Source organism: Nematostella vectensis, chromosome 3 (genome assembly GCF_932526225.1).
Source record: "Nematostella vectensis chromosome 3, jaNemVect1.1, whole genome shotgun sequence".
Taxonomy (NCBI): domain Eukaryota; kingdom Metazoa; phylum Cnidaria; class Anthozoa; order Actiniaria; family Edwardsiidae; genus Nematostella; species Nematostella vectensis.
The window spans coordinates 10,688,951-10,714,180 of record NC_064036.1 but is presented as its reverse complement, the minus strand read 5'-3'; the positions used below and the strand labels follow the sequence as shown (position 1 = coordinate 10,714,180).

Genomic DNA, 25,230 nt, shown 5'->3' with positions numbered 1-25,230 from the left:
AGAACTCTGTATTGAAGGGATTTCCATTGTTATAGGTGCTTGGGTCAAGGGCTTGCCACAGAATGTGATGAAAAGCGATGGAGCCTTGACAGAAAAACATTCAACCCAGTTTTCCATAGACAGTAAGAGTTAGAATTTTGAAAAGATTAAAACAGATAGGAACTATTGTTTTTTTAAGTTTTTTTATGTTAATGGTTTGGTGATTAGATGATACTGTTGTTATACTCTCTGCTTATGGTAGTGGTGATGATGATAATGATGATGTTGATGATACTATCATGTTTTTTTGTTTTTGTTTGGTATAGGTGTCTCAAGGACATGATGTCAGCCTTCAATAGAAGTACTGATCTTTTCATAAACAAGCTTCTCAAGATTTCTGATGGCCAACAGGAAATCATGATGGTCCCAGAATTCTCAAAGATAGCCCTTGATGTCATTTGCAAGGTAAGGTGAATGTCCATTTTGAATTTACAGTAAAATTATTTTGACCATCCATAAAGTAAAGCAGTAAGTTATGCACTCCTTGTTTATACATAGATGTTTGTTTTATTGAACACTATCTTCCATCTGCACTATTGTCCTCTACTATTTCCATTTAATGTTACATGTTTCCACTTTTTACCCTTTTTTACTGAGCACCTTCTACATAGCCATCTTGTTGACACCCTCTTGACCCAGAGGCCTTGGTTTAAATGTGCACCTCTAACCAATATCTTTGGTCACTTTATTTTCTTTTTATTGTACATCCTCTAGGTAGCTTTTGGTATGGATGTGGATCTTGTCAATGACACCACCAACCAACTTCCTGATGCTGTCATAAATATGATGCAGGGTGTTGAGAAGTCTATCTACAAACCATTTGAATGGGTATGTATTGATTAGTGTAGCCTGTGTAGCAAGCGTTTCCATGTGTTATGAGTGGATTACAAACCCAGAGAATCAGAGGAAACCAGGAAGACGTTTGACAAAAAATGGACAAGTGCAAAAAAAGAGAAGAGGAAAGGGAAAAGCCCCACTTTTCTTCATGGTCAAAATTTACTAGTCAAGCTTCTAACTGGTTTTCTCTGGGGTATCTTATCCTGAAAACTGAGCTGCTTATTGCTCGATTCAAATGCTTTTTTGTCATTTTGTCTTTGTTTGTATAGTTAAATCCCTTTGCTTGGCAATCTATCAAGAATGCCCACAGAGGTATTGATTTTGTGAGGGAAACAGGAAAAAAGGTTATTGAGGTCCGCATGCTAGCTATGAACCATGGCGAGCAAGTCCCCAATGATATTTTGCAGAACATCATCGCATTGCAAGGTAAATTAATGCAAAGTACAAAGAGTAATTCGCCAGGGGGGGATTCTTCAGAAAAGTAGAGATTATTACCAACTGCTATCTCTTAGGGGTTTTCATGCCCAGTGAGGAGGATTTTTCCGATCCTGCTATCTTTTAAGGTGCCTCATGCTAAATGGTGGTCCAATCGCTCGAAACATATTTTACAATAAACCACAAGTCAACTGATCGGTTGATACTTCGATCCATCAGCCAATTAAAACGGCTTGATGGCAATATCTCAAGACTGCATAAAATTCAGGAAAACTGAAACTATCTTTGTTTTTTGATGCTATCTCTTAGGGTTATAAATTCCTTCAACCTCACCCAATGTGCTGTCTTAAGGGGTATGAATTGTTGTCGACCACGCCCTTAGTGTTATCCCTTGGGGTTAAAAGTTATTTTGCTGTTGAGCGCCCTCATCTGGTTTTCTCAGATTAGAGTGCAGATAAATAATTTTTTCTAGGGATGCGAAAATGTGGTTTTATTATTTCGTTATATGTAAAAATCCACATTCTCTTATCCTATAGCCTTTATTTTGTTCTTTATTACACTTTTGTAAAGTTATTTTTGTATGTGATTTACAAGGAAACGCATGCACTTAATGTGTGTGTTACCCTAAAAGTGTGTGTAATCACATTCATTTTGCTTACCAATTTAAATCAGTTTAAAACTTTAAAGAAGAGGCTAGAAAAATACCTTTTTTACCCTATATATTTTTTTATTCTTTATGCGAAAATAACGTTTTAGATATTTACAGACAATTGACATGCATACAAGGTGTCGTACAAGGTGTGCGCAGGGACATTTATTTTGCTTAGCAGTTTAACACACAAGTGCGTACTCAAGTGCTTAATACTTTAGAGATGAGATAAACACGCAATTCCATTTACCATAGACTGATTGTAACAGGTAGAAGTATAATCAATACATATCCGTTTTGACTTTCAGAAAAAGCGGGTCCAACAGACTTTGAAAGGATGCTTGATCATTTTGTCACTTTCTTCATCGCTGGTAAGCAAGTGTAGCCTGTTTCTAACTCTGTAGGGCTCACGGGCAGCCTGTTTCTAATTCCCCAGGGCTTAGGGGCATAGTGCTATCTCTGGTGCTGCTATGAAGTATCCAGAGGTGTATCAGATGAATTCAGTTTCAAAATGTTTTGTTAAACTACATATTTTCGAACTTTGGTGAAATAAGAGCCTGGTAAATCATATGCGCGAAGGCCATTGCTCACTACGTCCGAGAAGGTGATTCCTTTGCACGCCAAACAAAACATTTCCGAGTCACCCCATAATGAGAGCCGGTTGGGCTGTGGAAATGGTGGCAAATAAGACGGGCATTCACGAATACACGATCTGAACTCTTTCTGAAATCCGGGAAACAGTTTGTAAATAACGTGAACTCTCTCTGTCTCTAGGACACGAGACTACTGCTAGTCAGATGGCCTTCTGCTTGCTTGAGATCGCTGACAATGAGGAGATCAGAGAAACTCTCGTGGACGAGATATCAAGGGTCCTCGGTGACAGAAAATATGTGGAATTTGATGACTTGGCGAAGATGCACAAGCTGGGAAACGTAAGATTGCATTTTTCCTCGATAAAAGGGGCTTATAAGCGTGAGTTTATCTCGAGAAAGGTAAAGCTGAATTATAAAGAATCTAAGAAAAATTGTAAGGGGGGGTCTAATGAGTAGATAAAGTATTAAGATAGTTAAAATATTTTACTATCATTTTGTCGGTCGCAGTTTGAATTGGTTTCCTTTTTTCAGGCGTTGAAGGAAACTTTACGGCTTTATCCGAGTGCTCCTGGGTTTGTAAGAGAAGTCGGTGAAGATGATGTGCTAGCAGGAATACCAATCCCTAGTCATACTTCTGTACTGGTAAGATAGAAGGAGATAGGGAACAAGACTGAGATGGGTGACGAGAGGGAAATGGGGGCGAGAAAGAAATAGGAGACGAGAGGGATATAGGGGACGATAGGGAGATAGGAAACGAGAGGGAGATAGGGGGCGAGAGAGAGATAGGGGGCGAGAGGGAGATGGGGGCGAGAGGGAGATGGGGGGAGAGAGGGAGATGGGGGCGAGAGGGAGATGAAGGCGAGAGGGAGATGGGGGGCGAGAGGAAGATGGGGGGAGAGGGAGATGAAGGCGAGAGGGAGATGGGGGGAGAGGAAGATGGGGACGAGAGGGAGATGGGGACGAGAGGGAGATGGGGACGAGAGGGAAATGGGGGGCGAGAGGCAGATGGGGACGAGAGGGATATGGGGGGCGAGAGGAAGATGGGGGGAGAGGGAGATGGTGGCGAGAGGGAGATGGGGGCGAGATGGAGATGGGGGGAGAGGGAGATGAAGGGGAGAGGGAGATGGGGACGAGATGGAGATGGTGGCGAGAGGGAGATAGGGGGCGAGAGGGAGATGGGGGAGAGAGGAAGATGGGGGCGAGAGGGAAATGGCGGCGAGAGGGAGATGGGGGGGGAGAGGGAGATGAAGGCGAGAGGGAGATGGGTGCGAGAGGGAGATGAAGGCGAGAGGGAGATGAGGGGAAGAGGGAGATAAAGGCGAGAGGGAGATGGGGGCGAGAGGGAGATGGGGGCGAGAGGGAGATGAGGGCGAGAGGGAGATGGGGGCGAGAGGGAAATGGCGGCGAGAGGGAGATGGGGGGGAGAGGGAGATGAAGGCGAGAGGGAGATGAGGGGAAGAGGGAGATAAAGGCGAGAGGGAGATGGGGGCGAGAGGGAGATGAGGGCGAGAGGGAAATGGGGGCGAGAGGGAGATGGGGGCGAGGAGATGAAGGCGAGAGGGAGATGGGGGCGAGAGGAAGATGGGGGCGAGAGGGGGATGGGGGCGAGAGGGAGATGAAGGCGAGAGGAAGATGGGGGGAGAGGGAAATGGGGGCGACAGGGAGATGGGGGCGACAGGGGGATGGGTGCGACAAGGAGATGGGTGCGAGAAGGAGATGAAGGCGAGAGGGAGATGGGGGGGAGAGGGAGATGGGGGCGAGAGGGAGATGGGGGCGAGAGGGAGATTAGGGGCGAGAGGGGTGGATGGGGGCGAGAGGGGGATGGGGGCGAGAAGGAGATGAAGGCGAGAGGAAGATTGGGGGAGAGGGAGATGGGGGCGACAGGGAGATGAGGGCGAGAGGGAGATGGGGGCGAGAGGGAGATCGGGTGAGAGGGAGATGGGGGTGAGAGGGAGATAAGGGCGAAAAGGAGATGGGGCGACAGGGAGATGGTGGTGAGAGGGAGATGTGGGGCGAGAGGGAGATGTGGGGCGAGAGGGAGATAGGGGACGAGAGGGAGATAGGGGACGAGAGGGAGATAGGGGGCGAGAGGGAGATAGGGGGCGAGAGGGGGATGGGGAGCGGGGCGAGAGGGAGATGGGGGCGAGAGGGAGATGGGGGGGCGAGACGGAGATGAGGGTCGAAAGGAAGATGGGGGGAAGAGGGAGATGGGAGAGAGAGGGAGATTGGTTGCGAGGTGGGAGATGGGGTGCGAGAGGGAGATGAGGGCGAGAGGGAAATGGGGGCGAGAGGGAGATGGGGGCGAGGAGATGAAGGCGAGAGGGAGATGGGGGCGAGAGGAAGATGGGGGCGAGAGGGGGATGGGGGCGAGAGGGAGATAGGGGACGAGAGGGGTGGATGGGGGCGAGAGGGGGATGGGGGCGAGAAGGAGATGAAGGCGAGAGGAAGATTGGGGGAGAGGGAGATGGGGGCGACAGGGAGATGAGGGCGAGAGGGAGATGAAGGCGAGAGGGAGATCGGGTGAGAGGGAGATGGGGGTGAGAGGGAGATAAGGGCGAAAAGGAGATGGGGCGACAGGGAGATGGTGGTGAGAGGGAGATGTGGGGCGAGAGGGAGATGTGGGGCGAGAGGGAGATAGGGGACGAGAGGGAGATAGGGGACGAGAGGGAGATAGGGGGCAAGAGGGAGATAGGGGGCGAGAGGGGGATGGGGAGCGGGGCGAGAGGGGGATGGGGAGCGGGGCGAGAGGGAGATGGGGGCGAGAGGGAGATGGGGGGGCGAGACGGAGATGAGGGTCGAAAGGAAGATGGGGGGAAGAGGGAGATGGGAGAGAGAGGGAGATTGGTTGCGAGGTGGGAGATGGGGTGCGAGAGGGAGATCTCCAATTTTCTAACGACATGATTAACGTTATTAATGTCTTAGGTGAGTAGCTATGTGTCCGGGAGATTTCCAGAGTTCTGGGTGAACGCCGAGGACTTTAACCCAATGAGGTTCGAGGATGACGAGCAGGTCGCAAGGTACGCAAGGTCGCAAGGGATGATTGGGAAAAACGAGCGAATGGAAACGCGGCGTAAAATTATTATAACGAGGGAGTGGAAACGGCGTGACAATATTATTACGAGCCAATTTTTGAACGATTTATTGAATTTTGCTGTCAACAAAATTTCTTTTCGTATCCTTGTTCATACTAATGTCCTATCTTCTTCAAGGTCTCACTTCACCATGTTCCCGTTCTCTCTTGGCCCGCGCAGTTGTATTGGACAGCACTTTGCTAAGGTAATTATCATTATACAGTACTAAAATAGTATCCAATGAAGTTACCACGAACGCCCAGACGGCCTTTTCCATATAATTCGTGTAATTCTGCCCCCTCCTCTTCCCCCACCCTCTCCTCCCTTCTGTCCATCTCCTACCTTTTGTCATTGTTTTCACCTATTAGTGACCTCACCAAGTTGAAGTCACTGTACCTGGCTCCACCAAAATCCCGGTTGTGGTTTCCAATACTTGACTTGTCCAAATGATATGTATGACGCATGATGTGTTTTGCGATTCCAGATCGAGGCTAAAGTGGTCCTGGCCAGGTTTCTGCAGACTTTTAAGGTGAAGCTTGCGCCAGGTCAGACCAAGACTATTGCCGAGAATATGACGTACAAACCGAGAGACGGGGTCGTCTGCAGGCTAACGCGAAGAACATAGATTTCTGTAGATATTTCTGTCTCATTCGTAAAAGCTGCGTCGACGTGGCTTCGGTTTTTAGACTAATGTAAAAAATTTTTCTAAAGCCTTGTGAAACAGCGCTAGTATTGCCGATAAAAAATCCCGGTCAAGCAATGCTCATGGAGTATTTACTGCGCAAACAATTCATTTGTCTTGTTGCAAGCCGAGCAATGCTGGCGCTTGTTGCACGGGGGTTAAAAGCCACCAAAAGGTATTGAGATCTCTTTTAGTACAAGAATATCGCCTAATATTGAAAACAACAGTGATTACCTTAAAGGAGGTAGGAGGTGAATAAGATAATTTTTTAATTGTAATGTACTTGACAAACTCGTGAAATGCTAAAGATCCGTTCTGGGTACCATGGCCCCGGAGGCTCGCACGTCTCTCGGTTACCCATAAGCCAGTGCGTCCTTGACTTAGCTACATTCGAGGCTCTGGAATCAGGCTTAGATTAGGAAGGAAAATACCCCTGGGTTACCGAAGATGGTGAAATACACGATAGTCTACCAGAAATCATGAAAATGAGCCAGGATACTATTATTTGCTCTTAGGGTAGGCTAGGAGAAGTTTCTCTCAGAGAATGTAATGAGCGTATAATTATCCGTAGGGGAGTGATGTATTAATTTATCTTACACGTCCAGTGTTTGTCATAAATACCACGATAATAGTACACCATAATAGTATGACGGAAGTATAGATGTATTTCGACTATTAATAAATAATTGAAGCTATAATTTGAAATAAAATAATTCAACGTGTAGCAAAGTTTAACTTGGCCTTAAAGCTCCTCTGACAGCGAAGCGCTAAAACCTCGTTGCGGTGATTTGCCCCGATTTGGATACTGTTAGCGATAAATAGAGACGCTCTGTAGTGAAATCTATCGTTTTTGCCTTTTTGATCAAGTAAACAATTTTATTCAGGCGCTCTGTTTGTTTTAATTATCGCAGTGACTATATGCCCGACTGTCGGGAAAGGTTCTAAATGGACTAAATACCCGACAGTTTTCATTTTTTTCTAGAACCTGAGTAAATTGTCGACCTAGTAAGGATTCTATATTTGTTGAATAAGAGCAAGCGAATCTGAATTGAGCTTTGCTGTTTCAAAGATGTTGTTATTGTTCTTTTTAAAAGCTACTACACCTAAACCTCTTCAAGCTACTCCCCTCGAATTTCCTAGGAGCATTTCGGTTTCTAGAGCTCATGTTTTTCTCTTTCACAGGCATTGGGTGTATGGGTCCAACTACAACGCTTGTCCAAAAATCATAAATCATGCGATTCGAAGTGTCTCGAAGAGTCTCCCACGCTGTGAGGCAGGCTTTTTTTCCTAATACTGGCGCATTTTTTCTTGCGCGTTTGTCGCATACTCATGGAAAAAAGGAATCGACTTGTAGAGTGCTAAATAAAACTACGAAGTGGCACAGTGTTCGCTGAATAAAGTGGTGGTCGAGTAGGTGGCTGGTGGTCGCGTATTAGGGGGTAAACCCACCATATTAGAGTTTACGTTGCTGGTTTTGTAATTGTTTAAATATGGCTATGCACTGCAATATCATTATGCTGTGTAAAGACTACTTGAAAAAAAATACAGCGCCATCAAAGTAAAAGTAAAATTAAACAATGAAAAAAAAAGCAATTTCAATACATGGCCAAGAATCGAACCTCGCTCAGATCGGGTTGAATGAGAAAAAATATAGACCATACTTCCAGACATGCGCTGAAACACCGTATGGCAGCTTAAAGCTTTACGGCAAAGCTGGAGATTTCGGCCCCAGCACCGCTATCTAGCGAACTGTACAACACAAATGAACCTGAGGCACCCGCGTATTAATGGGGAGGCAATAACCAGGATCACAGACCTGTCTTAGTCGGTTACGCCACGCACATCTCGCTGAGATGTCGACTAAAAAATATTGGGGTCTTTTTCACGCTTTTTCACGTCTCTTGGGAATAAATGTGTTGCTATTGTAATGTAGTGATGTAGTCATCGTGTGCAGCACACTACGACCTAGAACTCCATTGCTACCTTTAGCCTTTGTGCTTCTTTGTCTGGTCACGCCCGTGCATATGACATTTTGTGCTCAGAACAACAAAAGCAAGCTACATTAATACACACAATCTTCGACGCTTTTTGTTATTAGGTTTTATGGAATACTGTCTTTAAGAGATTTCAGATTCTTATTCGTATTTTTCTTGGTACAGGCATCGGATGTGGGGTCTCAAACCTAAATATAGCAACAAAAAATCATAAATCATGAAATTTAAGAGTATTAAGGACGCACTTTTTTATAATATATAAGATGACCACTTTGTTTATAACATCTGACGCACCTTCGTCACTATTTTTTGCATTTTATTATTTTCATATGAGTTCACGTTAAATGTTACCAGATCTGAATTTACTTTTAGATCGCAAAAGATGGCGATTTAGAAAAAAAAAAATCTAGGTAAGGACCTTTCACACTCAAGTTTCGAAAAACGGAAATTCTAGTTTATAACAAAGTGTATCAAATAGTTTTTATTACAAAGTGTGTCAGGTATAACACAAAATGCGTTGGCTACATTTTCCATAGTCTACTTTAAAAGCCTATAGATAATAACCCCAAATATCTTAAAGGTAATATCTTTTTTTATTGTAGCAGATAAAATTCAGTGGCACTTTGATGGATGTTATAGTGTAGACAAGCAGGGGAAACAAAGCTCAATTCACAGATCCGCTTGCTTTTTCTCTCAACAAATAAAGAACACTTTAAGACTCACAAGGTTCGTAAATTGAGTACTGTCGACTTTCGCAGCATATTAATGAATAAAGTATTACGAATTCACAGAAAACATTCAATACCGACAACAAAGCTTAATTTAAATGTGCTTGCCCTTTCTTAACAAATATATAATACTTTGTACTCACCTACTCACTAGGGCGACAATTTACTGGGTTATAAGAATAAATTGAAAATTGTCGGGCATTTAGTCCATTATGGACCTTACTATCGGGCATATAGCCACTGCTAACCCAATCGCCCGAGATGCTGCCCTCTACGAGCTCTCCCATGGTAGCCTGGCTCTAGTATCTGATTGGCTCTAATTCGTTCCGTTGTCTATAGTTCAAAAAAGGCGGCTAACTTTCTCTCGATTTCTACTGCGTTATTTAGGAGAAAATCTCTCATAATTTCCGCCAAATTGTGCTGAATATAACTGTAGAAACTACCATGGATGTAGACTTCGTAATTCCTCTCTCCAAGGATGATTTATTGAGCAGTGAAAGTGGAGCTTATGCGGTGGACGAAGTGATCTCGGCTCGTTCTCTACCTCCGAAATTGGCGGGTTAGTTTGAAAATGATAAAATGTTGTTGTCGTCGATAAGTTTACTAAATTCCATTTGGACGGCCTGTAGAGTATTTGCTTTTTGCGTTATTCCTTGAAGATTGTTATATTGACCTTCGAACGGATGGACCGTGCTCGATTCTACGAAACTTCGATGTGTTCTTTAGCCTCATAAGGTGAGAAGAGATTTCTCTTTATACTTTAGCCATTCTTGCCATTCTTTAAGTAGATCTATTGATCGTAGAGAAGCAAAGCCATCAAGCTGGTACGTAAGCTTGAGTTTTATACTATAAAAACATGCTGACTCAAAGGCACTGCATATTTTATTTCTCACAAAAATACCCTGCTTATAAACGATGCTCCATCGTTACAGTTTAAACTGGCAATTTTGACGACAAAAAAAGGTTGCTCGTGTGGATGGGGAAAATTGACTAGCTTTTATACTTGACAAGTTCACTTCAAAAGCTGGAGTGTCTGCTTTCACTTGACAAGTTTTCCTTGCTAAGTGCACAAAGTTTTTTTGTGTAGACGCCCAACAAGTTTTATTTGACAAGTTTTTCCAATTAAAGTAGTTCCTTGCTGCCATGGTCTGCTTCTTTGCCATTTTTTGATGGCAACTTTTGTTATTTTTTTGTATCACCACTGTCCAAATGCACTACCACCACATTGCAGTGTGAGAAGAGATTGCGTGAACAGCACATCTAAACAAACAACTAGAATTGTCAAGTAAAAATGTCCATGTCAATGGCCCTTTAGCCCACCTCCATTCATAATTTTGTCTCATAAATCAGCCCAGGATGATGATAATATGGCCTGGGTGGCCTGGGTATGATGTGGCTAGGTTAGTAGATTATCGTTTGTAAAATGTAGATGTTCAGTATTGAGCACACATATTAACTTTGCAAGGCATGATGAAATGCTGTGACTGAGACTGCATTTCATCTGTTCCAGACAAAATTTATATGAATTTGCGCACCGTTTGTCCATGTTTTCTTTTTTGTTGGGTATATCCTGTCCCACTTGTTAGTGTCAACAGCAAATTGAAAATGGTGGGCATGTTTTGGAAAAAAAAAACCTCAATTTAAAAAAAATAAAACCGGGTTTCATGTTGACGCTTTAAAGGGGATAGGTAGGATTTCTTAATTTTGTCCCTTCCTATTCCAGACACTTTACTGATGTAGATAGCTCTGTCCGTGAAGAGGCTTGGCAAGTGTTACTTAATGGTGAGTGTTCCTTTGTTTTTGTCATCCCTCTTAACTCAGGTAGTGAGGGTGTAGAGGGGCAAGCCTTGCTTGTAAACATCCAGGGGTTGTGGGAGAAGAGGTCAATATAGGAGAAAGCTATCCCCTTCTCCCTGTTTTCTCTTGCACTCGATTTATGAGATAATACAACACAACCAGGCAATTGGGATCTCAGACTAACATAGTGATTTTGAAAACCAAGCACAGGCAAGCTCTAATGCTGTATCAGTTATGGGGTGATGTGTGCAGTGTGTTGCTCTCAAAATTATCTTTGTGACATTGTTGGATGATTTTTTCTTTTAGCACTGTCACAACTTTCCAGTAATATTCAACCAATCATTGAGCAAGGAGATGCAGATACAGAGACCAGAAAAACACATCTCAATACACTTAAGGTAACTTGTCATCTTAAATTTTTAGAGCTGCTAGTCCAACTGCTTGGAGAGGCCATGGTGACAAACAGATTTTATCAATCACGGCTTTTAACACATGGCTGTCCTAGAGCCATGGGGATCTTAGTCTGCTAGCCAGCTATCATTCAGAGTTACTCAGAAATGTTTCATTTTTGAATATTGGTCTTCCTGTGGTGCATTCAAGGCCAAGGTGCACTAAGGCAAAGGTGCAACAACAACAACAAAAAGGCCCATTATTCATAAACAGAGCATTTCAAAATAATAATTCACTATTGATCTATTTATTTTATTAATGTTTTTATCTCTTGTTATAGATGATTTGTTACTTGCTGACACAAATGAGTGAAAGTTTTGAGGCAGAGGCAACTAAACCCACATCACAAGTTACTGGGAAGGTATTCTAAAGCTTAATAATTTTGCTGTTATAAACAGAAGAATAGGGTAGCTCTGTTTCCAATTTTCAGAATTCTCCAGTGCAATGGTATTTGAAATAGTTCTACATTATATACATATACACTAAAATGTTTTTACATCATCCAGGGGCGTGGCAAATCAGCAGCCTCAAAAAAGAAGAATAGTGCAGGATTTGATTGGGAACAGCAGCGAGAGAGATTGGTGGAGATGCTGGGTCATCTAATGCAGCTTGACGTTAATAGACTCTGGGACCCTCCTGTTGTAGAGGAGGAGTTTGTCAAGTAAGCTATACCAAGTCATTCTAAAAAGCCTCCTTGCAAATATCATTGTTGGTAACAAACAAAGTTATGTGGACAGTCCAACTATTTCTCCAAGCTCTCGCCAAGACCACATTTTGCAACATCATGTACACTAATAACTTCTTGCTCAATTGAAGCATCCCTATAAGGTATATTATTATTTTTTCTATCAGTTTGATGACTGGCTGCTGCTACAAACTCTTGGAGAATCCAGCTGTAATCAGAAATAAGACGACCAAAGATGTTGTCATTAACTTGTTAGGAATTGTGGTGAAGAAATATAACAATGGCCTTGGTAGGTTTGGCCTTCTTGCTTTGTGTTTTATTGCAGAAAACAAGATGGTAGCGGAATAGCTGGTATAGATCAAGTTTTCCGTAATAAAATACTGTCCATCACCTTCAAGCATGTGGTTTACATGTTTGATTACCTTTAATTGATCACTGAAATTTCTGACAGTTTGATGGTGTTCTATACATTGCAGGTGCAAGTTTAAAGATTGTCCAGCTATTGCAGCACTTTGAACACCTTGTACCACACATGGCGCAGGCTGTGGATACCATTGCAACCGAGTTTGGTGTCAAGAGCATTGTCAGTGAGATTATCAGGTACGATTTTGTTACATTATCGGACTTCTCAACATACTATTCGTCCTAACTATTTTAAGTTTTTTTTTTATTCAATAAGTATTTCGTTGATAAAAAAGACAATATTCCTTTTTTTTTTCTTTACGGTATATGCAAAGCAAGAAAAGAACCCAAAAAAAGGTGTTTACAGTACCAATTAGTTCATTTTAATCGCAGGGAGATAGGTCGAATGGACCCCAAAGACCTTGCCCGGGATACGAGTGGAACCCGAGCCTATGCAGACTTCATAGTGGACCTTGCAAGCAGAGTCCCCACACTAGTGCTTCAGAGTATAAGCATGCTCATGTGTCACTTGGATGGAGAGGTTAGCAAGATCTTCATTTTAATAGATTAACCACTGTTTTTGTTTTATAGCAGAAATCTCATTAACTTTTAGAGTAGGCGGTGGAGAATGATAAGTAGGGTGTGGAAGTTATTTTATCTTTTTAGTTGACGACTTTTTTTTAAAAAGTAGCCGGCGCTTCCACCGGCCGCCTGGGCCTAATGAAACCCCTGTTATAGTATATTATAATTTCTGAAATGAGTTATTAGCACCCTTAGCAAGGAAGACACAGTATTGAAATGCAAAGTTTGACCTCACTTGACCTACTGTAACCTTGATTAAATTGACTTAACCTTGATTAAATCACTCCTGGTATCCCTTTATAACATTTAAGAGTTGACAGGCTAAGAGTCCTGCATCGATAACGTGTTGTTGGTGTTGTTTTGGCAGTCGTATTCCATGCGGAATGGTGTCCTGGGTGTCATGGCAGAGATCATAACAAAAGTCCTCAGCACTCAGGATCTGGATGAAAGCGCCAAGCGAACCAGGGACCACTTCCTCGACAGGCTAGAGGTAGGGAGAGCTCTGTCACCAATGTCCTTGTACAGTCCCTCAACTCCAATGAAAGGGGCTTTTTGTGTCTCCTCTCTTACACCATCGGAAGGACGGGTCCCCAAAGAAGAGCTGGGGAGAGGGCATACAAAATAGAGCAGGAAATAAATTTCTGTCTTTTTCCACAAAGAGCTATAGTATTGATTCCATGCTGTTAAGCAGTAAGGCTTAGCTCTTCCTGGTCAGATATGGCTAGCTTTAAATGCCACCATGTTGTATTTGCTCTCTGGTAAATCAGCATTATTAGAAATAATTTTGTACATTTTCTCCCATCAGGAGCATATCCATGACATGAACGCCTATGTGCGCAGTAAGGTCCTTCAAATCTGGCTCCACTTGTGCTCGGAGAAGTGTATACCATTACCTCGACAGCAGCATTTGCTTGAGATGGTTATAGGCCGCCTTCATGACAAGTCATCCAGTGTCCGCAAGTATGCAGTGCAGCTGCTCAAGAGTTTCCTCGTCTTTAATCCATTCGGTGCTAATGTAAGTTGGAGCATTTTTTTAAATACTTAAAAGACTTTGTTACCTTATAACCGACATCTCTTTAATTTCATGATTTTCAAAATATCACTAAATAAAAGAGAAGGCAAATTCATGAGAATTTCGTGTTTCACATCTTTGAAGGATGATTAGAAGGCTGTAACCAGGGATGGAACAAAGACAGGACTTGCACAAGACTCTCAGTTTGAGGTCTAGTCTTTTGTTGTGTTAGTGTATAATATATCTCCTGTTTCCGCAGCTTCCTCTGGACCACCTCCAACAAAAGCTTATTCAAGAGACTGAGAAGTTGAAGGAAATAGCGCCACATCTGACACAAGAGGCAGCAGGACAAGGTAGAATCACCAACATTGAGCCAAGCCCCATACAATTAGCGTTTACATCATCCAGCATTATAAAGGCAGTCTCGCACAAGCCCCGTGGAATTAGCGTTTACATCATCCAGCATTATAAAGGCAGGCTCGCACAAGCCCCATACAATTAGCACTTACATCATCCAGCATTATAAAGGCAGGCTCGCACAAACCCCATGGAATTAGCATTTACATCATCCAGCATTATAAAGGCAGCCTCGCACAAGCCCCATGCAATTAGCGGGAACATTATTCAGCATTATTAAGGCAGGCTCGCACAAGCCCCATGCAATTAGCGTTTACATCATCCACTATTATCAAGTCAGCCTCACACAAGCCCCATGCAATTAGCGGTAACATCTTCCAGTATTATAAAGGCAGTCTCGCACAAGCCCCATACACACAGCGCTAACAACATCCAGAATTGATAGGGTGGCCTTGCAAACAACATAGACCATGTATATATGCAACAATGTTTCCCCCTGTCGGTACTTTAGTCCTTGTCCGTGTTTCACAAATCCTCCATGTTTTTAAGTCCCTGTAGTGGCTGGACGCCCAAAGGACGTGTGGAAGGCAATGGAGCCTGAAGTTCGCGCCACCGTCCAGGAACACATCGGTGAGCAGGAAATCATTGATGACGACGATGGATCCATTGAATTCCAGGGCGATGTACACGAAGCTTTCGGAATGTGAGTTGTGTTACTGTACCTACGTCGGGTTCACTTTTGTTGCGTTTTCTGTGTTGAAATCTCAAGTGTGAGTTCTTACCATTACCTAAGATATCTAATATGTGTGCATATTTTTAGGGCTATGAAACGCATCAAACAGCTGCTAAGCGAAGGCCAACACAAGAAAGCACTGGCGATCATGAAGGCAGCCCGGGTCACATGGCCAAATGAGGAAGTCCTTCAGCCATCACATGACCAGGCCAAGGGGTAAGTATTGCACAGACACAGCTCGTGATACTCTGAGGCTAGTACCTAATGATGTGATATCCTTAAAGTGATGACGATGAAGCAGAAGAAAGCGGAGAAGATGAAGTCGAGACGGAGCTCGGGATCCTCAAGGCCGTATTTCTCGGTATGTTGGTTGCAAGGTCATCAGATAATATCTGGCATAATCGTGCTCATCAAATAACATGCTGTTATCTGTGTAGCCTTATCTGTGTTTTTATTAGCTTTTGGGTCCGCAATAATTAGTGTAAAATGTGGCTTCCCTGCTATTTAAATGCAGAGAAGCAAATAAAATAAATAAGTTATCTGTCATGAGACGTGGGTTGTTATCTGTTCACCGTATATGATGACTTTGGGCTGTTTCCTGTGTGTATGTAGCCAGAGATGAGGGCGAGTCGCCTTCTCTTGAAGATGCTGAGGATGCGAACCCCACGCCAGAATCGATGGATAACCAGGCCGATGTCGACAATACCGGCTTGGTGAATGACATTGGCAGGCAACAAGTCATCGTACAGTATCTCAAGGTATAGTGTGACACACTGCATACTCTGCTGGCAAAGGGTGAATTCTCTGTTGCATGTGCTCGGAAGCGCGTAAAACCGCCCCTTGAACCTTAACAACATCCATCTGGCTTTCCCCTCTTTCCTTTTTATGCCTGTAAGGTTACGGTTCACGTTTGCCATCAACAAATACCGAAAACTTTATCGGCACAATAAAAACGCTAAAGACGCCCTTTATTGTGTAGCTTGATCGGTTGATTTTTGTGGAGGGATGGAGTATAGATTGATTTATAGGGGATAGAAAGAAGATATGTCTAGGATTTCGGCATCATGAGACATCATTAAATCAGGATTGTAAAGAGCATTGCCATAATTCCCCGTCTCTACCCAGGACTACGTGAGCTTCCAAACTGAGATGGAGCGCGCTGTGCCTGTCATCTGCCAACTGCTGGGCTCCAAGACCACAACAGACGTGTCTGAGGCCATTGAGTTCTGTGTGACGGCTCACGAGTTTGGTCTGCGGAATGCCATCGTGGGCGTGCGCAGAATGCTAGTGCTCATCTGGTCACGTGATGCGGCGGTCAAGGAGGCGGTGGTGGAAGCGTACAAAGGACTGTACTTAGATCCCCCGGCCCAAAACGCAAGGTGTGCGCACTTTTTTCATCTAGATCCTTTGTCTGGTAAAACATTGTCCGTCTTGCCGTCCACCTATGACAGCCAAGCTACTGATCTTAATATTTCCTTACAACACCATTGAGAATGATTTTTCTGCAGACGTTGCTTTAGTTCTGGCACTCTATGCAACAAGAAGACAAGAGCTCAGTCATAGCTTTTTCGAAAAACCGTGTGTCTAATATTGTACTGTGTTCCTAAGGGCACAAAGCTTTTTCGAAAAACCGTCTGTCTAATCTTGTACTGTGTTCCTAAGGGCAAAGATGTCGCTTATTGCTAAGAACCTGACATCACTAACACAAGGCGCGTCCGTTGGCGACCTCACGTCTTTGGAAGAGCTGGTTAGTGCCACAATTGTTTTATTAAATGTGTGATGTTAAACGAGTATAGGGGAATAGATCTTCTAATTTTGTTGTTGCCTGCAGATGGTAGAGCTTATGAAGGCCAAGCTGATTCCTGCAGCTGTCGTCAAACTCTTGTGGGAGCGCTTTGCTATGAAGGTGATTGTGATGGGACAATCCCTGTAAACAGACGTCAATGCTTCGTATTTTGTTCGTTTGATTACTTGATAGGCCACGTGATTGTGCACCTTGTTGGGCTGGGCTAGGCCTAGTTGTTTCGCCACTTGGTGAACGGGAATTAGTTTACTGTCACGCCACCGCGTTTGTAGGCTTCTTTTACGTAGCTGTTCTACTACCGTGCTTTTGTGGTTTATACTTGCTGTTATACTATGCTTTTAAGGTTTAAAAAGGCTGTTTTACTTGTCTCAGGTTGCGCAGACGACAGAAGATGAGAGCCGAGGCGCGCTAATCCTGCTCGGCATGTTGGCAGGGTAAGTATTATTTTAGTAAATTTCTCTCATCACTTAAGATTGGCAGGTGGACTTCAGGTACTTGAATCGTTTTATTGCCCGTTGTCGCAAAGTATTTCAGTCAACAGTCCTTGACCTGACGATTGGCTATATCGAATGACACAATCTCAGAGGTGCCGCTTCTATAGAATAGCCCATTTGAGGATGCAAACCAATTTGATTTTATTCATTGACCATGTATAACGCAGTATTTTATAAATCTTCCACCACAACCCAAAAATGGGTGTTACACTAATTATTTAAATCGAGATCTCGAACCACAATTTTTGATGTAGATATTTTGTGGGGTGGCTAGTCTTACTTGTATGAGCTCAATCGTGTGCCATTGTTGCACAGGGCGGAGGTGGATATTGTGCGAAGTAATATTGATGTCTTGGTCTCGACCGGCCTGGGGCCTCGGGCCAAGGATGACTTCCTTCTCGCGCGGGATACCTGTGTCACTCTACTCAAGCTTGTCAAGACTAGCAGGGTAGGCACCTTTTTGAATATTTCTCTCCTGGAAAATACGCTAGGCACAGATAAATCCTAAGTAAGAGTTGCTTGTCTTTTGCACAAAACGTGCACTCTTTTACGACAAAAGGATCAATGTTCACTCCAGACGATCGACGGGTTTGTTGTTATGTTAGGACGCGCGTACCATTTGACTGGTCAGGGCCAGTTCAGTCTGGCTCGACTTTTTTGTAAATAAACAGCTAGTACATCATGCTTAACGCCGCATTTTCTAGAATACCATGGTTTAATATGGTTATCTCTATTTTATTTTTATTTTCGTGCTTGGAAGCGCTCATTTATTGATTAGCAAAAACTGCAACTTATTGAATAAGGCCTATGATCGTTATTACTTATAGGTGAGGTTCTTAAAACGCGGGTTTTTACTTAAGTATAAAATGTGCGATTCCAGAAAGATATTAGTCCTTTTGGTGTTATAAAGTTACCTGCTTTTGCTCAATTTCAATTCAGAAGCGAGGCAACGATGATGAGCCATTCCGCTTCCCAGCAACACACGACATATTTGAGCGACTGACTGAACTTATTACCACAGGTAACTCGTAGTGCAATCCAAACCACCAAGTGTCATCATAATAAACATTATCACAACGATTACCACCAACATTACCATCATCTTCTTCATCACAACAATCATCATTATCACCACAATAATAATAATCATCACCACAATCAACATCATTATCATCAAAGTTCAACTTGCCATCAAAATCAACTAGCATCTTGATTGAACCCATAAATGACCCATATACTCATAAATAAACCATATGCCTACGGGTAAACTATAAACCTGTGAATGAACGATAGCCCCATGAATAAAGTACTCGTGTGCCATGAATGAATGAATGATCATTGCTTTGTCTGCAGGTATACACAACACGGATAGCTGGTACTGGGTGCCCATGGCCGAGCAGGCTATTAATGTGATCTACGCCCTGTCCGAGCACCCGGACGCTGTGAGTGAGACCATCATCCGTAAACTTGCCACGTGTTTGGTGGAGCAAGCGGGGAGGAGCACGCCTGAGCCATCTGACAACAGCGAGGAGGAGATCCAATCTCAAGGTTGGCATCGCATGTCAATACCCAACGAGCTCTCAGCGGAACAATGCTTACAACTTCAACAATACCTGATTATTTTTTGTTTTCCTGTTGGTTTGTTTTTATGTTTATCTCGTAGGAGGATAGTTGTTTCTATGTTTCATTCTTTAGGGTGATTTTGGCGTTAATAACGTATACCCATTGGTAATAACTGTGACCTTTTTTATTTTGTTTCGTAGAATTCCGATCAAGAAATATAATACGTAAAAACTAAAAATAAAAGCTTAAACTACAGTTTCTTGTAACATGTAACACTATTTTAAAATGTTTCAGAGTCTTCAGGGAAGCTAATGTCCTGCCCGTCTGCTGTTTTGGCGCGCTTTCTTACCGTTGTCGGTCACGTGGCACTACGTCAGCTGATTCACCTTGACGTAACGATCTTGAGGGAGATCAAGCGACGGCAGGGCATCCAGGAGACGGAGAAGGAGGCTGCGGCGAAAAACATCGCCTCTGTCAACACAACAAAGGTGTGAGAGCTTTTAATCGGGAACCGTTTTTAGACGATATCATCATCTTGTTTTTAGTGGTTTCACAGTTTGCTGATGTTTGCTATAGATTTAGTTTATTTAGCCGCATATTGTTTTTGATAGCGGGTTAGTAGTGGTAGTAGTGGTGATGATCGAGGTGGCGGTAGTAGTGATGATGATTGAGGTGACGTTGATAATGTTGGATGGTGATGGTGATAAAGATGGTGGTAGTGATAATGAGGCTGGTGATGGCGATTATCATGATGATGATGATGGTGGTAGTGATAATGAGGCTGGTGATGCGATGATCATTATGATGATGGTAGTGATAATGAGGCTGGTGATGGCGATGATCATGATGATGATGGTGGTGGTAGTGATAATGAGGCTGGTGATGGCGATGATCATGATCTTGATGATTGTGGTAGTGATAATGAGGCTGGTGATGGCGATTATCATGATGATAATGATGATGATGGTAGTGATAATGAGGCTGGTGATGGCGATGATGATGATGATGATGATGATGGTGGTGGTAGTGATAATGAGGCTGGTGATGGCGATGATCATTATGATGATGGTAGTGATAATGAGGCTGGTGATGGCGATGATTATGATGATGATGATGATGATGATGATGATGATGATGATGATGATGATGATGATGATGATGGTAGTGGTAGTGGTAGTGATAATGAGGCTGGTGATGCGATGATCATTATGATGATGGTAGTGATAATGAGGCTGGTGATGGCGATGGTCATGATCTTGATGATTGTGGTAGTGATAATGAGGCTGGTGATGGCGATTATCATGATGATAATGATGATGATGGTAGTGATAATGAGGCTGGTGATGGCGATGATGATGATTATGATTGATGATGATGATGATGGTGGTGGTGGTAGTAGTGATAATGAGGCTGGTGATGGCGATGATCATGATGATGATGGTGGTGGTAGTGATAATGAGGCTGGTGATGGCGATGATCATGATCTTGATGATTGTGGTAGTGATAATGAGGCTGGTGATGGCGATTATCATGATGATAATGATGATGATGGTAGTGATAATGAGGCTGGTGATGGCAATGATGATGATGATGATGATGATGATGATAGTGGTGGTGGTAGTAGTGATAATGAGGCTGGTGATGGGGATGATGATGGTAGTGATAATGAGGCTGTTGATGGCGATGATCATGATGATGATGATGGTAGTGATAATGAGGCTGGTGATAGTGATGATCATGATGATGATGGTGGTGGTAGTGATAATGAGCCCGGTTTATGGCGATGATCATGGTGATGATGGTAGTGGTAGTGATAATGAGGCTGGTGATGGCGATGATTATGATGATGATGATAGTATTGATAATGAGGCTGGTGATGGCGATGATCATGATGATGATGGTGGTGGTAGTGATAATGAGGCTGGTGATGGCGATGATCATGATCATGATGATGATGGTGGTGGTAGTGATGAGGCTGGTGATGGTTATGTTGAATACGGTGGTGATGTTGCTGTTGATAATTAAACGGCAGGAGACAACCATGGCGGCTGAGGAGGAAATGGGTCTCACAGGAGCCACCGCGGATGACGCCGAGATTGAGTACATCCGAAAGATCTGCGAGCTGGAGATTGTCACGGGTGAGACTATGTGCCTCGTTATCGCTGCATTGAAGCCGTGCTAGATTGATCATGATATCTAGGCTATAGACAAATTTAAACGCACTTCAACTCAATTTGTTACAATAGATTAGACTTTAATAGCACTTATTTGTGCGCCATTGATAATGTGCTATAGTAAGCGCTTTATATCCTCCTGTTAACAAAAGTATCATGTGTCCCACAGGGCAAAACCTGCTGTCCTTGCTGCGTCCACTAATAGTCTGCGTGGTCAGTAATCCGTCCAAGTTCACCGACCCCAAACTGCAAGCTGCAGCAGCCTTAGCGCTCGCCAAGTTTATGTTGGTGAGCTCCGAGTTCTGCGAGGCTCATCTCCAGCTATTGTTCACTATCCTGGAGAAGGTAAAGAGTCCTTTACTCAACGGGTGTACAATTATAACTCAGGGGCAATGCTAGGGGTGGGTGCAGCCCTTCATGTGCCAAAAGGCGTGTTTTTTTTTCCTTTTGAAAAAATGCTTATCTTGTTCCTTGAAAGCCTGGCGACTCGTCAGAAAAGCCCCTATGCAAATCGTTCAAGACGTTGAGCGTAGGCAAAAGCGTCCAGAAGACAATATCTTAAAAGGAGGTGGCTACCTATTTTCTTATTTTTACCCTCAAAGTAGACGAGTTGAAAACTCTTGGAATTTGAATAGAGACCGGGGCGTCTTTTTATTTATTTTTCTTGACGTATCCTTCTCGTTTGACTATTTAATTGCAACGCTGATAACTTTTGCTGTGTTTTGCTGACAATTAATGGGTTGTTTGCTGCAGTCTCCAGAGGCCACTATTCGTGCTAACACCATCGTCGCTATTGGAGATCTGACCTTCCGCTTTCCGAACATGATCGAGCCATGGACGTCCAACCTCTACGCAAGGTTAGAACTCGTCACGTAGAGTGGTCGTACAGAGAGTCGTACAGTGATATTCAAAACACTCAAGGAAGACAAACAATCCGCGTGGATTGTCAGATCGAAGGAAACTTATTAATTTTACATCACTATCTTCAGAAAATATGAAATTTATGATCCTAGATTTATTATCATTATTCTTTCCACCAGTTCTTTCTAGATATCTGCCTTGACATTAATGATGTGTTGCGTTGTGTGACAGGTTGCGTGACGAGTCGCCGCATGTTCGTAAGAACACCATGATGGTCCTGACGCACTTGATTCTGAATGACATGGTGAAGGTCAAGGGTAACATCAGCGAGATGGCCACGTGTCTGGAGGACGAGAATAAACGCATCGCGGATCTTGCGAAACTCTTCTTCCACGAGCTCGCTAAAAAGGTAGTCCTAAAAGGTCCGGGCCCTACCCTGCTCACGTGACGAGATGAGTTGAGCTCCAGTTGTTCCCTTCTTTGGTATCGTATCACGTTGGGGAAACTGTACTTTCTTGGGCCTCATCATCCCTGGTGGGACATAAGGCCAGTATAATTCGCCTCCATTCTTGGCGGTTGCGGGCAAGGTACTGTGCCTGTCCCCAACTAAGGCCAAGATCTTTTTATGTCGGGGTAAAGCTCTCGATAATCGCATTTCACATCAATTAAGGCGAATAGGTTTTTTTTTTGTGTGCTTCGCAAGCAGGAGAAAAAATAGTACCAAAATAGAAAATGTAGTATGTTTAGGAGAACTGAAAAAACAATAGAGTAACTAAAACCATCCTAAATCCTCGATCATCTATTACGCATTCATTGTGTCCTGTGTTGTCAGGGTAACGCCGTGTACAACATCCTTCCGGACATTATCAGCAGACTTTCCGATCCTGACTGCGGTATCGAGGAAGAACCCTTTAGAAACATTCTCAGGTTGGTGGAAAAATATGGTGGGTTGAAAGATAAAGACATGGAACTTTTCCACGATGCTCGTCATAACAGACTTGTGTCTGTTTTAGATACCTGTTGTCGTTCATTCAGAAGGATCGTCAGTCCGAGAGTCTGGTGGAGAAGCTGTGCCATCGATTTAGGGCCACCAGGTAACCAGACAGGGGGAGAGCGGGTACTGAGGATGTGTCCATCACGTCACTAGGATCACGCATGTTAATCTAATCACGTTCTGGAGTATTCAAATTCTGGGCCATGGGTAGGGGAGAGGGGTGCTATCACCATCGTTTTGGTGATTTCTATTATCACCCTCTTTTCATGTTTAATTTTCTAGTTGGTCCAGCCCCCATATTATTCTGTTGTTGGTCTGGTTTCAACACCGCCAAACTGATTTTTTGAAGTGACATTGTTCTACTGTCACTCAGTATTTTGTGGTGTAACTTATCGTTGTGACATGAATTGGTCCTTTCTTGCAACCCAGTTGACCTCACACAGTCAACTAGCCTATTTCTGTTGCTTAGATTATTTCCTGTTGCTTTTTAGGTCAGACCGCCAGTGGCGCGACTTGTCTTTCTGTTTGTCGTTGCTCTCATACAACGAGCGCGCTATTCGCAAACTGCAGGAGAACTTCGGCTGCTTCCACGACAAGCTCTCTGACGAGGACGTGCACCACTCTTTCATGACCATCATCGGGAAGGCGAAGAAGTTTGCTAAACCTGAAGTCAAGGTATTTTGGGGCTTAATCGCACGAATGCCCTTCATGACCATCATCGCGAGGGTTGAGAAGTTTGCTAAACCTAAAGTCAAGGCTGCTATTCCCATAGATGTTCTTTACATTGCTGTGACCATACCTTGATCCTAGTAACTATATGTAGCGATTATATCACGCCTTAAATAAAATATTTGGTTCTGCTTACTAAAGGAAATATTGTTTGCTTGATTTTGTCCGAATAGGCGCTGGTAGATGAACTGGAACAGCGGATCGACGAGTGCCACGTCAAAGGCATGGAGGACGAAGAGGGCTATGAGCGAGCGTCCAAAGCGTCAGGAGTGGCGGCCACGCGCCCCAAAAAAAGCGTGTCTGCCACACCCGCAGGTATGTAATGGACCCAACAGCAGTCTGTGACATGAGCAAAAGCGTGTCTGCCACACCCGCAGGTATGTAATGGACCCAACAGCAGTCTGTGACATGAGCAAAAGTATAAAATAAAGCTTACTAACGAGGTAGTCGTGGACATTTCCAAACACACTTACAATACTAGAAGAGGCTAAAAGAGGCCACTTGAATCAGATTAAATTCTGCATACCCTGAGCAAAAGAGCTCCGATGAAGGGACTTTCGAAACGTTAGCATTTCTTGGCTTAATCCAGAGCCGTTTACGGAAATAGTACCCACATATTAAAGGGACGCTAGTCTTAGCATCTCTTCGAAAAAAAGAAGTAGAAATATCTATTTACGTTTCTGCTATTTACTCTCGCTAAGTAGTTATTGAGTGAATTACCATACCTTAGGAGTGCTCTGGAGGCATATATAGTGTGATATTGGTTCTTGTCTGTACTGACAAATGTTTTCGGTCTTACAGGCAAATCAACTAGATCGAGAAAGGGGCGTACGCCGGCTGCTCGTGGGCGCAAGAAGACTGTCGACGATAGCGATTCCGAGGAAGAAAGTCGTCCCAGGTCTAAACGGACACCGCGTAACCCGCCACGCATCCCTAAGACCAAGTCGAGCAAACGGCGCCCCATGCCGTCCTTCGAAAGCGATGAGGACGATAGTCTTGACTTGTTCGACGTCGAAGAAGAGAGCGACGAAGAGAACGTCAACCCTAATACGCAGACGAGTACAAGCAGAACGTCGACTCAAGAGAAGAGTAAAGAGACGCGTCCTGCGAGGGAAGGTCGGACCAGAGGGATTAGAACCTAGCGAAGGCGGAACTAGCTGTATACAGTGTAATGAATCAAATGATGTAACTAAGGTGCCCTGGGTTTTATGTAGTATGCTTTTTATTCTCTTTTGTAAATATCACTTGTAGTGTTTGCAATCACTATTGCACTATAGCAATAAAGACGAACAAATCTCATGATTGTGGTTAACATTTGTAATGCGCCGATATGTTCCTGACCTTTCAGCTTTACCCATATTTTTTTCTCACGAGGGACACTAGTTGGACATAGACTAAAATGAGGCCCCACTTTGGTTCTTTTGCTAGTTCCCAAATGCGATCATCAACGGATCTTTCAACAATTTTTAGCCAGTCAACGTAGCAGCTTTCCACTTGCACCGCTACCAATTCTTAGCCAGTCTACGTAAAGGTCTTTCCGTGCGCTACCAATTATTAGCCAGTCT

At 43.6% G+C, this 25,230-nt stretch overlaps 2 protein-coding genes across 4 annotated transcripts in view; both read left to right on the top strand.

Moving 5' to 3' along the window:
- The window catches only part of LOC5506164 (cholesterol 24-hydroxylase), an 8,837-nt gene extending 1,807 nt beyond the window's left edge, over window positions 1-7,030 (top strand). For both annotated transcript variants that reach the window (XM_048724533.1, XM_048724534.1), the window contains exons 5-14: window positions 36-122; window positions 306-444; window positions 754-867; window positions 1,146-1,302; window positions 2,269-2,331; window positions 2,735-2,892; window positions 3,085-3,195; window positions 5,476-5,570; window positions 5,763-5,829; window positions 6,109-7,030. In XM_048724533.1, the coding sequence (XP_048580490.1) occupies window positions 36-122; window positions 306-444; window positions 754-867; window positions 1,146-1,302; window positions 2,269-2,331; window positions 2,735-2,892; window positions 3,085-3,195; window positions 5,476-5,570; window positions 5,763-5,829; window positions 6,109-6,249 (1,132 nt within the window). In that variant the 3' untranslated portion in view covers window positions 6,250-7,030. The remainder of the gene's footprint in view (window positions 1-35; window positions 123-305; window positions 445-753; window positions 868-1,145; window positions 1,303-2,268; window positions 2,332-2,734; window positions 2,893-3,084; window positions 3,196-5,475; window positions 5,571-5,762; window positions 5,830-6,108) is intronic.
- Window positions 7,031-9,353: 2,323 nt separating this feature from the next.
- Window positions 9,354-24,964, top strand: LOC5506189 (condensin complex subunit 1). Of its 2 annotated transcripts, none has more exons than XR_004294311.2 (33): window positions 9,354-9,587; window positions 9,688-9,763; window positions 10,752-10,810; window positions 11,132-11,223; window positions 11,556-11,636; window positions 11,782-11,936; window positions 12,128-12,249; window positions 12,437-12,560; window positions 12,756-12,903; window positions 13,312-13,434; window positions 13,750-13,959; window positions 14,216-14,309; window positions 14,863-15,016; window positions 15,134-15,262; window positions 15,331-15,407; window positions 15,659-15,804; window positions 16,172-16,425; window positions 16,709-16,793; window positions 16,878-16,952; window positions 17,223-17,284; window positions 17,660-17,792; window positions 18,284-18,365; window positions 18,698-18,892; window positions 19,202-19,395; window positions 20,940-21,045; window positions 21,251-21,426; window positions 21,835-21,938; window positions 22,174-22,351; window positions 22,775-22,869; window positions 22,956-23,036; window positions 23,428-23,611; window positions 23,839-24,042; window positions 24,467-24,601. XR_004294311.2 is itself a non-coding variant. In XM_032374563.2 (33 exons), exons 1-33 carry the CDS (start codon window positions 9,473-9,475, stop codon window positions 24,805-24,807), a joined length of 4,392 nt encoding a protein of 1,463 aa, XP_032230454.1. In that variant the 5' UTR covers window positions 9,354-9,472; the 3' UTR covers window positions 24,808-24,964. The 2 variants fall into 2 exon arrangements, 1 of the variants encoding a protein (XP_032230454.1); XM_032374563.2 differs by having other exon boundaries at window positions 23,839-23,980; window positions 24,467-24,964.
- Window positions 24,965-25,230: the final 266 nt, after the last annotated feature.